This window comes from Clinocottus analis, unplaced genomic scaffold (assembly GCF_023055335.1).
Source record: "Clinocottus analis isolate CAN_PGR_092001 unplaced genomic scaffold, fCliAna1.0.p SCAF_6, whole genome shotgun sequence".
NCBI lineage: Eukaryota > Metazoa > Chordata > Actinopteri > Perciformes > Cottidae > Clinocottus > Clinocottus analis.
In genome coordinates, this window is record NW_027176218.1 from 15,426,515 (window position 1) to 15,443,849 (window position 17,335).

Genomic DNA, 17,335 nt, shown 5'->3' on the forward strand with positions numbered 1-17,335 from the left:
CGGCACTGCGCTATTATTTCAGCGAAAAGAGAGGAAAAAGTCAATGAGCCATCAAACTCTTACAGATCAGTAATTTATTGATTTCCCATTCAGTTCCTTGTGCTACGAATGAGGATGAGTCTTAAAATAATGCTTAAAATGAATTGCTCTACAGTGATCCATCAGTTTGTAGTTGTTCTTATTTATCTTTAATATGCAGTTAAATATTAAAGAGATAGACAAGAACTAAGAGAGAGAGAGAGAGAGAGAGAGAGAGAGAGAGAGAGAGAGAGAGAGAGAGAGAGAGAGAGAAAGAGAGAGAGAGAGAGAGAGAGAGAGAGAGAGTGGTGAATATTTCAAAATATATCAAACTAAATTCTGTAAAAGAAAACACCAATCGATATTTGGTGTTTTAAAGTTAACTGTATAGTGAAACAAAACATAAACATCTTTTGTGAAACACAAACCTAATCTCTGCAGTGATGAAGACTTCACTTCAAAACTGCTGTGTGCTTTTCATGCAACACGAGACTCAACATGAACACTAAACTGTTACTTTAACTGAATTAATCCTTAACCCCTGGGTACAGATCAATATCGTAGAAAACATTTGACTCCAGTTCACTAAAGCAGCGTCGTTTCAACATGCCGCACACCGACACACACACATTTGTTAGTGTCACATCGATTGCAGCGAGCGACTCGAGCAGCAGCAGTCTATTATTCCACCAGAGCAGTGAGTGCGTGCTCTGCTGTTTTACTGTGGAAAGGGCGATAAACTTCAAACCAACAGCAGCTAAAGTAAGACACCTCGCAGAGCCGAGGCCCCATGCGCCAGCATGCCAAGCATGTATCACGTATGCAGACCAAGAGGAGCAGCGCTCATCTGATCTGATGGGGAGACTGCTGCAGCCTGAAACCGTCAGCACCAGGACCTGAAGTCAGCTCAGAATAATGTGCCTTTGAAACTTCACAAATAATACAGAGCAGACTGGTGTTTAGAAGATGAATGCTCATGTGTTATCTGATAGAGCAGCCTGCGCTTTGTGGAGAGCAACTGGGGAAGTCACAAGCTCACCTCAGAGCCACGGTCTTCACCCTCAGACCTTGGCTTGGATTGAAAAGGAAGAAACCCCAAGGAGATGAACAAATTAGCTTACACAAACACAAACACACACACACACACACACACACACACTCAAACAGCCACACACTTCTCACCCAGGCCTCCAGGGAGGGATTTGACAACAGGCTTCAGCTGAGCGATCTCTAGAGCTTCCCAAAGCATCTCATCGGTCGCCTTCATCTCTGGGTCCAGGTTGAACCTACACACACACACACACACACAAACACACATGCACACATATTAATAGACTTGTGGAGTCTTAATTAGCGACATAATGCATCCTTAACTAAACCCCGTCCCTTCATTCAACACTCACATTAACATCCGAGAGGCGACAATGCCATCGATCTAATTGAAGTAGCTCATCACTCCCTAATCTCTCTCTAAAGTGTGCACAACAACGGGCTTTTACGTTAATCGACTTACTAAACTATCAAAAACTACAGTCTGACAGCACCACACGGCTTCCTTCAATGTCGGCTCATCTGTTCTCCTCCAACATGACAAAGCTTTTATGGGCCCTGTCCATATTGTCTCTCTCTCTCTCGCTCTATCCGGCTTTTATCACACAGTCTAAAAATAACCGGTGAAGTTTTCAGAGGAATGTCCTCTTATCTCCAAGCTCAGCTCTACCCGTGCTTCAGAAGTGTGCGTGTCTTTATAGTGTGTCACAGTTCGCCAGCTGGCTCTAGTTGCTGGCGCTTCTCAAAACTCGATTATCACCAAAAATAAACCTCTGTGGCGAGTCGCCCCGCCCGTAAAATTAGGTGTGAAGTGAAGTTCATCGTACCGGATGGCGCCGCTGAACAGGAAGGGGTCTTGAAGGATGATGGACAAGCGAGACCTAAGCATCTGCAGAGGCAGCTTGGCAATGTCAATGCCATCGATAATAATCTTCCCTGTGAAGAGAAAGAGAAAAAAAAACACACTAAACACAGGCAAATACATCACACATGTTTTTGACCAGGTCATTCAATGCATCACAAGGAGTTCAGCGGAAGCGTTGATGTTTCGCTGTACCCTCAAACATGTCCACCATGCGGAAGAAGGCCAAGGAGAACGAAGATTTGCCGCTGCCGGTTCTGCCACAGATTCCCACCTGAAAACAAACAAGTCCAAACCGTCGTCATCAACACTCAATCCTGGATATTTTGGTCCACAGGTTTCCTCAGATTGGATACCTTCTGCCCAGGGTTGATGTTTGCGTTGACGTTTTTGAGCACTGGCTTCAGCGTGGCGTCGTATCGGACACTCAAATTCTGGATCTTGATCTCTCCCTCTCTGGGCCAGCCGTCAGGGACCTGAGACACAGCTGAGACAGACGCAGAAATATCCGTGGATTTCAGCTTTCCACCTTTTTATGCATTGTTCAAAACTAAACTATATAAAATAGACAAAATAAATAAAAGTCACAAACTATACGTTTACTCTGAGGAAAACGCTTTAGGATTCCCAAACTGCGCCATGCGGCGACTCATCAAAGGCGTTGAAAAAAGAGGATGTGATTGAAAAAAGCCTCCTAGAGCCAACCCATAATTATGCAGTTTTACTGATCCCATCTTGTGCCAAAGTGCTCCACAGGTGCATCAAGTAAGCCTGGCATTAAAATTACAAAAAGTGTGTTTACGTCCCGATGCACTTGGCATCTGACTGCAATCTGCCCTTTGAAGCTGAGCTCAAACATAAAGCCTGTGAGGAGAAACTAACTACGTGGAGGTAAAATACTAAAAACAAGGAGCGCCGAGAATGTAACACTGCTGAAGACAGACTGGATGAACATCTGCAACACGAGGCCTTGATCACCACACAGGAAGCACGATGAGCTCATCAGTTTCAGATTTGTGAATATCCTCGGTCACGTAAAATGTTCATGGTTCAGGTTAAAAAAGTGATGAAAAGCAACAACAACTACATTGAGGTTGATTGATCACGGCGGTATAAATAAAACACTTCATTTTGATCGTGGCTAACGTTGTAATTCCATCACTCAGTCAGTGATTGACTTTGGCTTTGTACTACTGGCCTCGCCCTGCTGCAGCCAAACACCTCAGGCATGAAACCCCGAATGTGCACCGGTTGAATTGTTTTAAGGGGTGTGTTGCTGCACTCACTGAGCAGTCCCTCGTAATTCTCCGGTTCAGTTCTGAGCAGGCCGTTAATTCTCTTGACTGAGCCAAGCTGTACTTCCATGTCTGCCAGGTTACGCACCATCCAGTTCATGTAGTTGGATACCTGATACATGGAAGAGGAGGAAGAGGAGGGGGAGGAGGAGTTGTTGGTTAAATGTCACTGTCGGCACACACTTCATTGCATTTGTCAAGGAGTCCAGTGGTTTATGAAACGTTTCATTATTCAGTTCGTCTAAAAAAGTGAAAAATTACCAAATTTGGAAACACGTGGACAGAAACAATATATAGAGAAAGAACTCAATTTTATCCTCAACTATCTGTTTCAACAGATTTTACATTATGACACTTTTTAAAGTTACATTTTTTGCTGCAAAAAAATGCAATTAGTCCCTGACTATGCATCTGAAGTTGTTTTCTTTATAAATCTCTCCACACGTATCACACCAAGTAGAGAAAAACAAGAAATAATTAAAAGAATAAAGAAAATACTGTTGTTTTGTCCATATTCAATAAAATCTTCCTCATAATCAAAACCCAAAGTAATGAGTGAGGAAAACAAAAATGTAATAAAAAAAAAATAAGAGCAAAAATGTATTAGCAAAGTAATATAAAAAGTTTGGTAATAATGTTGCATAATGCACCTGTAATGTCACACACACACAGACACACACACGCACACACACACACACAGCCTCACCAGCAGTGCGTATGTCAGTCCCAGCCCCACCAGACCAGGAGACAGCTGGTTGTAGAGAGAGTTAGAGATGGAGGTGACGGCTGCCACCAACACAACACAGGCTCCAATATACTCCTGCAAAGAGAGACAATGCCAACTTCACAGAAGGAAGATAATGCATCGCTGCATAATTCAAAAAAAACATATCCACATCGATCAGTTTATTGTCTACACACACAAAAAAAAAGCCCTGTTTGTTTTCTTTTTGCATCTCCGCACATGAATCCATTAACACCTGACGGCTATCTCCTCTTTCAAACTGTGAAACACAAGAAGCCAAACGAGCGGCAAGCCGCCTGCAGCCGATACATAAAACATCACATGGAGAGCACAGAATGATGAACAATTCAGTTTCAACACAGGGAGCCAGCAACGTCAACAGCTGCTGTCGGACAAACCGCGAACAGGTTGAGCTGAATGTGGTGGCACTGAGGAGAGGACAGGTCATTACCATGCGGACCTCCAGCCAGCGGTTGGCTGCCGTGAGGAAGAGAGAGGCGATGTTGTTGGCGTCCGTGAACTGCAGTAACCTCTGTCTGAACCTGGGCTCATACCTGCCGATGACAAACACACATTTCTGTTTGTTTCCGAGTCTATCTGCCTGACGGCAACAAGCAATTAACTAATGTAGTGAATGATCTGAATTACTAATAGATATCATCCTCATCACAGGAAGTTCAACAGGAAAAATGACACGGTTACAACATTTAAGAAGAACGTTTGTAAATTGCAGTGAACATATAATGTTCTGAATGTAGAGACAACATATTAAACATATCAAACTTTTGTTGGAAGGCAAAAACAAAAGTAATAATAACTTATGCATTTATATTTCCCCCTTTCACAAAAAAGTTAACTTCTATGCCTTCTACATTATTGAAACAATTTGTGAATTTGCAAAAACAACTTTTAACTGCTGGACACATTGGGTGATCCCAAGTCCCTTAACGGCTTAAATTATCGTATAATGTATTCAGTTGAATTAACATACTACTTATACTCATAAAGACACGGTTATCATCACCGTCAGAGTGGATACGTTTTCTCTGTAGTCTGTCACCTGTTAAACAAACTGCATTGAGTATTTATATACGTGTGTGGTATTTATGTGTGTGGTATTTATATACGTGTGTGGTATTTATATACGTGTGTGGTATTTATACTCGTGTGTGGTATTTATATACGTGTGTGGTATTTATACTCGTGTGTGGTATTTATATACGTGTGTGGTATGTATAGTGTGTTCTGTGTCCTGCTTATACACACAAATCTACCGGCAGAATGCGTTTGTCTTATTTATTTTTTTTATTTCGAAAGAGAAACGTTTCCCGTTCAAGAGAGGAATGTGAGAACAAATGTGCTTCTTACCGTTACAAGAAGCACATGTTTAAGTTTGTATCCCTCTTCAACAATGTTGGACAATGACATCATTGCTCATTCAGCCGATGATAATCACCTGAGGGCCCTGATTGTAGTGAGACCTTCCACTGTCTCAGAGAAGTGGCAGAGGAGAGGGAGTTGGGTGCTGTCCTCCAGCTGCTGCAGGTCTCTGACCAGAAGACAGAGGACACATTGAAGGGGGAAATATCAACTGACGAAGAGTTCAAATAATACCGAAGGTTGTAAGGTTGGAGTGGAAAGAACAGCATAAGTGCATGGTTAAGTAGAGGAATCAAATAAAACGTTATTTTACTGGCTTCACTGTGACATACAGTACAGCCACTCGCATTAGATGTCTATTATAGGAAATCTCAGCGCCAATCTCACATCCTGTTTTGACTAAATAATCGAATTAATTTGCCCCAAAAGTCTGTGCCTTGTAGGAAATCTATTTTCAAGCAGAAAAAGTCCATTTTAAACAAGTAAAGTAAAAAACAAAAACAAAAAAAAAACAGAACGAGCATTTAAAACCGTATCTCGTGCTATTTGCGTGTAATTGTAGAGATTACACACGTTAAATGAAAACACGCGGCGAACGACACGTCAGTGATCTCTGTCCCTCCGTCCCATACGACTCACCTGGAGGCCACGCGGAAGTATTTCTGGATGAAGTAGCAGGTGATGGCCAGCGGCAGGAGTGCAAAGAGAAAGACGGGGGTCACGTAGCAGATGACGCCCAGAGCGGACACACACAGCAGGGTGGAGCGGGAGAGGCACTCCAGGGTGGTGGGGATGTGCTGGTCGATTGTGTTTGTGTCTGTGGAAAACCTGTTGAGGATGCTGCCGAGCGGGGTCGTCTCAAACAGCCTGGATGGGCGGAAACATTGAAATAACCCTTTATCCATTTAATAATGTAATCTCACAACAGTTGTTTTTTCTCCAGATTGCATTCTTCCTATAAACCGAGGGACCATAATCATATTTCCACATATCTACAATAAGACAAACATGCATCAACGAGCTGTGCAGACAGCTTGTTGAATTAGTTATTGTATGTGAAATGCATCTGTTTATTCAGCTGTGTCTGTGATTGTACATACAGTACACGCGAGTGTGTTGTGTGCATGTCAGCGTCTAATGTAAGTAGTGTCTTCAAGGTTGTGTGTGAGGAAAGCAGATGGCGCTTTGTAGCTTTGATTAATGGAGGGAAAGAAAATACGCTTTTAAACATTGTTTTTCTGTTGAAATGATCTGTTTCAGCAAACACACAGTATCCGTATCAGTGAGCTCACATGGCTTTCAAACATGGGGAGGCCGAGCTGCAGCCCACACGCACGCACGCACGCACACACACACACACACACACACACTGAGCGCCGAACCTCATTGGGGCCAGGATGATCTTGTTGAGCAGGTCGTGGTGCAGCTCTTTGGCCACTTTGAGGCCGGTCCACTCCACGGCCACGGAGGTGACCAGGCACAGGACGATGCCCAGGCAGCACAGCACGCTGAACACTGACAGATACCACGAGTGAAAGCCCTACACACACACACACAGAGAGAGAGAGAGAGAGAGAGAGAGAGAGTGAAAGTGACAGAGTTACGGGGTTGGCTTTAAAAGCTGATATGGCTTTAAAAGCTGATCTGGCAACATTTCAGCTTTTTGTTTAGAGATGTTGTTCTCACTTGAGCTTCTTCATTTTCTCCTAAACTGTACCACCTATATGTCGTTTTTTTGTGATTTCATTGAGTTTTAATCTAACCTGTCTATCTGCATTTAGTATTCACACGCCCCGTGCTGAGTGCATTTTACTCTTTGTACAATACACTCTTTGTTAGATCGCAACCTGGCAGTTACACGCAGTGTCAGTAATGTGCCAGAAGTTGTATTTGATAGCAGAACAGGACTTCAGAGGGTCCCCTTGTGGATTTGTCTCCAGCACGTCACCGCAGATTAGATAAACCTGGCAACTACTGCTTTGTTTGTATATGACAGGAGGACACAGTGCACTTCATACTCCCCAAATCCCAGACTGTCTATACCCTCTGCATGACTGTGAGATGTGACTTAGCATTGCAATTCACACACACACACACACACACACACACACACACACACACACACACACACACACACACACACACACACACACACACACACACACACTGTTAATAATAGAGCTGCTTCACCAGTCCTGGAACATGATAAGCTGCCAACAGCTGGTGTGACCCCGACGTGTGAACGAAGCAGGTTAACCTTTGCCAGGACTCTATGTGTTGTGTGTGTGTCTGTGTGTGTCTGTGTGTGTGTGCGTGTGTGTGTCTTTCACTCACATGCACACTTCATTCTGTTGTTTCTAAATTAAGAAAAGGATTTATTCAAGGTCGTATCTGTTGTGACTAAAAGATTTGCAGGTATTTCGACCACTTCACTTAATGTTTACATTTCCCAGCAGATCTTTCTCTGAGTTTATGTATTATTCTTGTCTTCCAATGAAAAAAAGAGACTCTCTGAGTCTCCATCAATGCATTATTGCTTCTCTAACATGCAGCTGAGTCTGCGCTGCAGTTGCTTGAGGGTGCATTAGCGACGCTCCGTCTGAAGCTGGCAGAGTCTGTGTTCGTGTTTTAGGCCAGCGCAGCTCAACTGAGATTCACGGGGGAATTAGTGTGAGAATTGTGATGTAATTTCACTCCAGCGTGGTCTAAATATAGGTCTGCAACCATTATGTTCATTGTTGAATAAAGTGCAAAAAAGCCTAAAGATATCCAGTGTACTATCACATAAGACAATGTTACAGTGTCAGAAGTCTATATATCACAAGTTTAGACTTTTTCAAATCATCTAATTTTGATATATTTTGAAGGCTCAAATGTCCCAAACTACAATGTTTGACAGGAAATGGAAAGATTGGTGCTACGATTGTATTAGCAGTTGAGAATCTACAACAGGAGCATACAGGCCTTTTTGAGGAAAATAATAATAAAACGATTGAAACACATCCCCTTAAAGAGAGACAAGTAGGAAAAGACTTCTCGACTCCAGACTGCTGAACAACACAAACGCAAAGAGCATTTTTTTCAACAAGAAATAATCTCACCTGAACAGCGGTGCTGTTGCGAGCGGTCGCTGCGGTCTTGGCCGTGATGACGTTTGACGTCCAGTGTGCCAGCCAGTAGTCGATGGCGACCATGAGGGTGTGTTTGAGGAGCTGAGACAGGAGGAGCAGGGTGAGCAGGAGCACCCCGGCGGAGGACAGGTAGGTGCCACAGGAGCGCCAGGGGATGGTGGCCCGCTGGCGCATGGCCTGCGACAGGTCGTCGTCATCGTCACTCTCAAGTGATTCCTCTGGGATCGAGACGGGGACAAGTTCAAATGTTCAAGAGTCGGTTTTAGTTATTTTGAAAGTGAGTTACGGATAGATTTGAGTCGGAAATGATTGTAATTTATATAACATGAATGTGAAATACGTGTTCTTTACATAAAATACTGGTTTTAACTGTAGTCTCCTCTGCTTTGACTCACTGCTCATATGCTCCCTGACCTTTCTGACGTTCCTCCCCTCTTTAATTGTCTTGGTTTTCTCCATCTATCTTTTCTGACACATTTCTCTGATTTCTCTGAAGAACATCGACTGACACAGGACAGGAAGAGGAGAAGAAAAGGGAAAGCGGGTCAAATGAGAGGAGCAACCACAGAGAAACCAAGTTAATGGCTTAAGCATCTATTGTCATGTTCTTGAACACCAAACAAATGCTTATTCACATGAACGCCATGTTTTTCAAGGGCAACGGAGCAGTCACGACTGACTGGGGTTGAGGAGCTGGTTAATGACCTCCAGCCTCCTCCCCACCCTGGAAGTAAATATCATATCAATTCATGCAGCAAGCTGAGGAGCATGAGGCTGCACGTGGGAGTCTACGCAGGAGAGTGGAGGAGAAAAGAAAGAGGGAGGATGACTAGCGGGCTAAAGAGTCTTTAGCTACCATCCTCTACTGTGCAATCATGCCAACATTAAGTAGGTCTTGCAGAGCAGGAGTGACAAATGTTTGGCGGAAAAAGAAAATGATGCGTGATGAGAGTCTAAGATGGTGCAAGAAGCTGACACAGCTGTGGGTTGCTTGCAGCGTCACAATGCCACAGACTTGGTTTTCAGTCCATGCTTTCTGGCCACACCTGCTCGATCGAACATGAGCGCAGCACTTGGTGCCGGAGCCATCGCACAAGTCCACTCAGGGGTGCCACCAGCACACGGGAGACAACACAGAATACAGATAAAGAGTACAGCCACTGCACCTTAGCACCTTCCACTACAGCTGCACATTCAACAGCAGAGACACACACAGATAAAGGATCAGACTCAGTGTTCAGCCACAGCAGGAGGCTGCAACAGAGAAGGTGGCGTCATATCTGGTTGCTGCTGAAAGTCTAAAGAGAAGCCAAGTCATGACACACCAGACCCAGAAGACAGTCTGGAGCATTTGGCACCCGTGTCATGTTTTCTTTTACATAGACAGGATATAATAAATAGAGAACAAGAGATGGGAATGGTAGTCAGGGGATTTGGAATCATTCAAATTATTGCAGCAGTTGTTACATAAAAGATAAGCTGTTCAGCTTAAACTTTAATGTAATATAAGAGGTGCTGCTCCTCAGCAAATACACACAGCAGGAGAAGGGAAATGATACTCCACGTTAACTATTATCATCAGTACACACACACGTATAATAATCAAATGACTGCAGTCATACAAACATGAAATCAAGCCGTTGTGTCCTGTGACCTCTCACCTTCCTCGTCCTCTTCCGTCCTGGCAGCATCTCTGGAGTACATGGCCCTCCGAAGGTTTTTCCTCTCCAGATCTGTCATACTCGCTGCCTCTGTCTCCTAGAGGAGATGTAAAGAAAAGACGACAATCTGGTGAGACATTAAGCAAACATCCAGGTAATCAAACTGTCATTACAAGCAGCTCTGGATCGTATGCAACTCTTATGAATCTAAGAACTATCAAATCAACAAAAAGCAAAGATTCAGAGTCATCAAGGATTCATCAGCACTTTGAATGTCTGGTAATGAATTACCGTCTCAAACTCCTGGTCCTGTCTGTGCATCAGGGTTTTCCACTGCTCAAAGAGTTCAGGCTCAGACTTCTGGATGTTTTTCAGAGTCCCTTCAGTCTGGATAGTGCCATCTTTCATTGCAATGATCTATTAAAAACATATACAGGAAATGCAATATTTAGTATGAGCTGACATTGGGAATCGATCGTTACGTCCTCTGCAGTCTTTCAGAGATAAACTGTCTGCATCACCAATGTAATATTTAAATCCTGAATAAAACAACAGCATCCAGAATGCACAATCGTATCATTTTGTGTGACTATTACAAAGTAAAAGAGTCTGTAAATATACCGTGTATTCAGTTAGGTAAGATAATAGCTGCAAATCTGTTCTCACAGACACACACACACACACACACACACACACACACACACGCACACACACACACACACACACGCTCACCCAGTCTGCTTGTGGTAGGTACTGAAGTTTGTGTGTGACCAACACCACCGTCCTCTTCTCCTCCTTCAGCAGCTTGAGGATGCCGTCCTGCATCAGATGGTCACTCAGGTGGATGTCTAAGGCAGAGAATGGATCATCCTAAAGAAATGCATGAAGACAACATCGATTAAACAGATACCGGGTCCGACTGACTAATTACTTTGCTTGATCAGTTTAGTCATCTTTCAAGCAAAGATGACAGTAAATTGAGACTCTTATGACTTTTGACTGAAATCAGAAAAAAACAAGCAAATTGACGACATCATTGTGACCTCTGAGAAATGTTTAATGCCATTTAGTTTTTCATTTCATAGACGAAAAAATGTATCGAGAAATTAATCTGCGGATCAATCAACTATGAAGCCATGGTTACAAACATGTCACACAAAGTGAATATTAATAACTGAGAGGCAATACAATCCACCAGGAAGTGACATTTTCCAGCTGTCAGTTGAAAGTTGCATTGAGCTTCTCAGCCCTGTAGCTGAGCTTAAGAGAGCGTGTTGCTATTTTGGTCACGTAGGAAAGGCTTCAGAAATAGTTTCACAGACTTTAGGTAAAGCTCCACAATGTTTCACTGTGAATACCAAATAGACTGTCTGTCTACTAACAAGGTTAGTTAAGTGCAATCCCACAACTGTGTGTGTAAGGACAAAGACTCACCAGAAATACCACGTGGGTTTGTTGGTACAAGGCTCGGGCGACGCTGATGCGCTGTTTCTGTCCCCCTGACAGGATGATACCCTGCACACGAAGAAAGAAAACTATATTACAAGATTTCACAACAAAGAGGATTTAGCAGCAATCTGTAAATCTGTGTGTCAGTTGCCCCCAGAGTAAGAAAGGAGTCCACAGCTTATTTCCCGCATTACTGGTGCATGACGAAATCAAACACGACAGTGCTTTGGTTGAACAAGGTCAGTCCAGCTCCCTGCACGCATTCATCACATCCTGGTTGCACAGTAATGATGACAAATAGATTCTGCAATACAGGGAGCCACAGTGGGAGCTATATGTCCAGATCAAGAGTTGTCTGTTTGTTTGTTGAGATCTGTGACATAATAAGACCACAGAGGAATTCAAAGAAAAGCATTAACTTTACTGACCCGCTCACCGATCTCTGTCAGGTCCCCCTGTGGTAGGATGTCGATGTCAGGCTGGAGAGAGCAGGCCTCTATGACGGCTTTGTACCTGACAGGCCGGAACAAAGACAGAATACAAATGAGGACAAAGAGCAGCTGCTAATACCAGCCAGAAGGGAACCATGGGCCTGCTCATTATCAACCTCTAGAAGTATTTTGAATGATACCAATCTTGTATATAATTTGTTGACATCCATGCATACAAAAAGTTAAACTGAGCCACAACCACTGAAAACAAAACAAGAAACCAGATTCAGCAGCCAACGGGGTTGAACTTTAAAGATTTTGATCTGAGCATTCAATCAGACAGGATGAACAGACACAGAAAGAGAAGAGAGACAGATTCAGAGAGCACACAATGGGAACAAAATGCATTGCCACATCAGTCATTCTTTCAGGTTCATCGCCATCTCTGTATCATTCATTTGGATCTCCCCCCCATGGTCTTAAAAATGCAGCAGACACAAAGCCACCCTCAGTTGAATCCATTCTCATTACAGCTTGACAGTTCTGTAATTGCCAAAGCTTTGACAACATTGTGACCTAAAATATGGGGTCACAGGCGTGACTAGGTTGATTTATATTCATTAATGAGATGTGTCTTCATCAGCTGGATGATCGTAGTCTGAATCTCACAAAACACAACGATCCCGGCACCAGACAGATCTCTTGCAGCGCAGTGCTTGAGCAAATACTCCTCCAGGTGCATGGCTACAGTAATGCATGGACGTTGCAAGGCACACCTCAAGTCAAAACTCTGCACTGTAAAAGGACAAGTTCTTTGTACCATGTTCAGACTAAGAGCCATGCTGGCAGCACTTAGCCACAGCGGTGCTTTAATCTATACATAAGCATAGAAGCATGCTCACAGTGACAATGCTAACATGTTGATGTTTAGCAGCATCTTAGTTAAACGTGTTTGCAAGTGGACTGGATCTAGCTAATTGGCTGAGAAATAAAGAAAAACAAAGAACAGCTAAGTTATGAACATGGTCACACAGATAGGCAGCGTTTTTCCTCCTGAGCCAGAAATGATGCATCACGGCAGGTGCAGACAAAATATTAATGATCAACTTCTACATTTTTGAAATAATTGTATGGAACAGAACCTCAGTGTCATTGGGAACAACTGTGTCTAGTATTTAATGTCACAGTTGCTGTGACAAAAGTCTCTTACGACAGCCTTGAACCTGCAGCATCTTTGTTTTAAAATAAGAGATGCCGCTGCCCTTAGCTTCTCTAAAGTCTACCATTAAATACACCGACAGCAGGAAGGGAAAGGGGAGAACAGAGAGAAAGAGAGAAAGAGATGTGTGAAAAGAAAGACAAAGGAGACAGCGCTGAGAGGCAGCGCAGGTTGAGCAAACATCTCCACAGTAACAAAGCAAAGCGGTCCATTAGATGTATTTTATGAAAACAGTCCATTAGGCCGGCCATAACCATAAATCCAAGCAACTAACCTTTCAAAAAGACCATTTGTTGTGAGGATGAACATTGTGAACGTGAGTAATTGCGTTTGAGTGTAAGTCATTAAAAGAAAAATGTGTGTGTTTTTGATTGTGCTCACGCAGGCGAAAACAGCATGTTATTGAGGCCAGGAGAGAGTAAGCTAGAGGAACTGCTTAAGGAAAAGACGTCAGCCAACACAAATCCTGGCTCGGGTTGTCTCAGTGTCAAAACAGGTTGTTTGGGAAGGCACACTTTGTTCACTGGACACAACGTGTCGACTTAATCAGGCATCAACAAGTCCAATTTACCACAATGGCCTGAGGGAGCGAGACGATTATTGACTCTCGTTTGGCTTAACAGATTAAACTGACAACTCATTAATTACTGTCTTATAACTAGCAACTCTAAAGGTCAAAGTAGTTCAAAAGGTGAAAATTAAACACCAAAGTATGGTTTACATTTTGTACTACCGTGTCATTTGCAAGTGCCTGCATCATTTGTTGTGCGTTGTTCTGGTAAAAAAAAAAAAAAAAAAGTTTTTTCTGCACATTCACAAATGTAGAATTCAAGAGAAACTAAAACGATGAAAATCAGGACGTTGGAATGAAATCTTGACAAATCAACAAACTGCGACACTCAAGTTGCCAGTTTATCAGGTACATGGAGCTAAAAGTAATGTGCTCTAATACATCAGTCGGAAAATAAATCTGTCCTTCTATTTGTTTCCCTTATTGCACTCCATCACACTCATTTGTGTGAGGTGAAATACATGTATTTCTGGTTGTTGTGCCCTGGTGGCGTCTGTGTTTACAGAGATCCTATTGGATCTGCCAGATGAATATTGTTCTAACTCACACCGGCTCCGCCCTGTAAATAGACTCTATGTGGAGGAGACCATCCCACTGTGCATGTGCACACTCTACGCGCTGCTAGGCATTCATGGCAGCTTTGTTCAATGGGGGGAGAGTCGAGGAGACATGTATGGCCACGTCGTGGTCGACCCTCGGGGTGTGTGTCGATTGTGCTGCACTTGACCGCCCTTTGGGCGTGCACGTTCCCATTCTCCTCAACCCGAGGCATATGGTGTGAGGGAGCAATTAAGCAGTAAACAAGCAGTTTATAAGCAGTAAACACACTTGTTTACTGCTTGTCCGTTGACCCCTGCAAGTTCAGGCCATGGCTATGCCCAGTTGCGTACTGACGGGGTTGGTCAGTGGAGGGGAAACGTTTCGTCTAACCTCTCGCTGGTCAGGCTCAGTGTGGTTGAGTCGATATTATGTCGTGGCAGAGCGTGCATTCATCAGGCTCCACCCACTATACGCAGCATCATTTTTAGCCACTGGTTGGGTGCAGTATGACGTCTCACCTCGGTTTGATCATGGGCATCTCAAAGGTGATGTTCTCCACCAGGGTCGCATTCAACAGCCAGGGCTTCTGGGACGCGTAGGCCACAGCACCTCTCTTCCTACCAGCGGTGTTGAAAGACATGAAAAAGTGTCGTACGATCAATAATCTGTTCTTCATGAGCTGCTTAACCGCTGGACCTCAGGTCCAGAAGCCGGAGGTGCATGAACACAACTCCAGTCCACAAAGAGATCCTTTTAGACTGAGAACTCAATAGACACCTGCGGGTCGGTGGAGTAAATATGTGAGCGGAGGAAATATCTATCTTTTTCTCTTTTATTGTCTGTAGGTTTCTAGATAAGCGCGAGGATTGCTTTTCCTCTCGGCTGATAATGGTGATGCGTCTCCATGGAGACCGCCTGGTGTGTTGCATAGTGTTGTCTGAACTCACCTGATTTCTCCGTCACCTGCTGCATCTCTGTCAGTGGGGCTGCAGAGAAGCACACACACACACACACACACACACACACACACACACACACACACACACAAAACCTGAAATAAGAAATACTGTTCCCTCTGAAATAAACAGATTATTGACTCAACCTTTGTCATGAAATGATTAATAGACACACCCACACACACATACACACACACCCACACACACACACACACACACACACACACACACACACACTGCAGTTGCTCAGCAGGCAAACACAAACAGCCCATCAACTGCCCTATATGAACACATCTATCATTAGCCGTGATCTTATCCTCCCTAAAAATAACGCCGCCGTCCCCTTACAATTTTTCTTACGGTAATTTGCTGATATGCAAATCAGCAAAAATGCGTTAGGATTCTGACGCACTCAGTTCTCAGAGGATCTGATTCCTCATGCTGAGATTAGTACATCAACACGAGGCCTGTGGCTGACGGATGTTTGGAGCTATTTGCTGGTATCCTGTTCATCTCGCGTCTCTCTCTGCAAGCTGCGCTAGAGCTGTGAAGGCACAGTGCTTGAGAGATGATAGAAGGGTTTGAGCACACTTGCTCAAACCCTGAATACAAATTGAACTTTTAAAACAAATTATGAATGTATTGCTATTTTTAGTAACTTGAGTTCAAATAACCAGAAACAGTGATCTCATTTTTAGTTTTGTTACTGGGACCATGTGGTTTATGATCAAAGGGACTGCTGAGGACATCGTATACCATATTATTCATTTGATCAGTCCAGGAAAAGCCCTGTTTACAAAAGTGTGATCATGTAATAATAAACAATATTAAAGTCTGAAATGGTCTTGAGCCACTGCGCCCAAAGACACCAGCTGTCAAATGCTCATTTGAAATACTATAGCCAAACGTAGAGAAACATGGATGCCTCAGTGTGTGTGTGTGTGTGTGTGTGTGTGTGTGTGTGTGTGTGTGTGTGTGTGTGTGTGTGTGTGTGTGTGTGTGATTTTAGAGTGAAAAAAAGAATGGCAGGGCCAGGAGAAGTCAAAATACAAACAAGGATGCCACAATAAATCCATTGTGGTTAAATGATTACTCTTAGCATTATCTAAACTAGTGATAATTATGAACCGTCAAGAGAGCTTTTTTAAATAGCCATTCAGAGTGTACAGTCTATTATTGTTTATGAGCAACAGCTGAACAAAATATTTCTCGTGTCATCAAAAATAGTGCACTGCAGAGTGTTGGCAATATCCTGTAATCCTGGCTGACAATATTTTGTTCGCAGACATGCATGCAGGTTTAAAATGGTCTTTTAAGCACAATACAACATTTAAAAAAAACATAACCAATGGCACTGATTGATTTGGATGTTTTCTTTTCTTCATTTTTCTCCAACTAACCTTTCATCTCCCTCGGACTCCAGGTTTGGCAGGCTGCAGAAAATAAAGGAAGAACATTTATAAATGGAAAAGTATCTAACAATACTGCATTTGTTCCACATCAAAAGTCCAGTTATGTAATACAAAGATGGCTCGAAACTTAAAACAAAACAAAAAATTAAATATGTACACAGATACAGTACACACACACACACACACACACACGCACACACACACACACACACACACACACACACACACACACACACACACACACACACACACACACACACACACACACACACACACACCTTCAGACTTGTAAGACCTAAATTCATTAACGTCTGATTGGCTGTTATGGGCGTTGCACATGCTCAGTAAACTGCGGTGTATTTTTAGGTTTCCCAAGTGGACGCCTCTCCCGTCCGGAGAAGGTGACTCTCGGAGAGCGAGCGTTAATTTACAACAGTAAACTGCAGCAGCTTTATGATCACAGCTGTTAGGAAGAGAACTGGTGACTGATATTTAAGAAGCTGTAACATGCCACAAACATACATGTAAACGTTGTATGACATATGATTAAAAAAAAGACACTGAAGTGAATGGTGACGGCAACTCTTAACAGGAGGTGTTAAACTGAATTAAAAA

At 43.2% G+C, this 17,335-nt stretch overlaps 1 protein-coding gene across 2 annotated transcripts in view; it reads right to left on the reverse strand.

The window, feature by feature from the left end:
- Positions 1–17,335, reverse strand: part of abcc8 (ATP-binding cassette, sub-family C (CFTR/MRP), member 8) — a 44,222-nt gene that overhangs the window by 1,583 nt on the left and 25,304 nt on the right. For both annotated transcript variants that reach the window (XM_068603187.1, XM_068603186.1), the window contains exons 17-35: positions 16,709–16,741; positions 15,300–15,338; positions 14,871–14,969; positions 12,020–12,104; positions 11,577–11,657; positions 10,875–11,012; positions 10,434–10,559; positions 10,143–10,239; positions 8,452–8,699; positions 6,733–6,890; positions 5,990–6,217; positions 5,427–5,519; positions 4,422–4,524; positions 3,932–4,045; positions 3,217–3,337; positions 2,287–2,417; positions 2,126–2,204; positions 1,896–2,004; positions 1,201–1,304 (exon numbers count right to left, since the gene is read on the reverse strand). In XM_068603187.1, the coding sequence (XP_068459288.1) occupies positions 1,201–1,304; positions 1,896–2,004; positions 2,126–2,204; positions 2,287–2,417; positions 3,217–3,337; positions 3,932–4,045; positions 4,422–4,524; positions 5,427–5,519; positions 5,990–6,217; positions 6,733–6,890; positions 8,452–8,699; positions 10,143–10,239; positions 10,434–10,559; positions 10,875–11,012; positions 11,577–11,657; positions 12,020–12,104; positions 14,871–14,969; positions 15,300–15,338; positions 16,709–16,741 (2,186 nt within the window). The remainder of the gene's footprint in view (positions 1–1,200; positions 1,305–1,895; positions 2,005–2,125; positions 2,205–2,286; positions 2,418–3,216; positions 3,338–3,931; positions 4,046–4,421; positions 4,525–5,426; positions 5,520–5,989; positions 6,218–6,732; positions 6,891–8,451; positions 8,700–10,142; positions 10,240–10,433; positions 10,560–10,874; positions 11,013–11,576; positions 11,658–12,019; positions 12,105–14,870; positions 14,970–15,299; positions 15,339–16,708; positions 16,742–17,335) is intronic.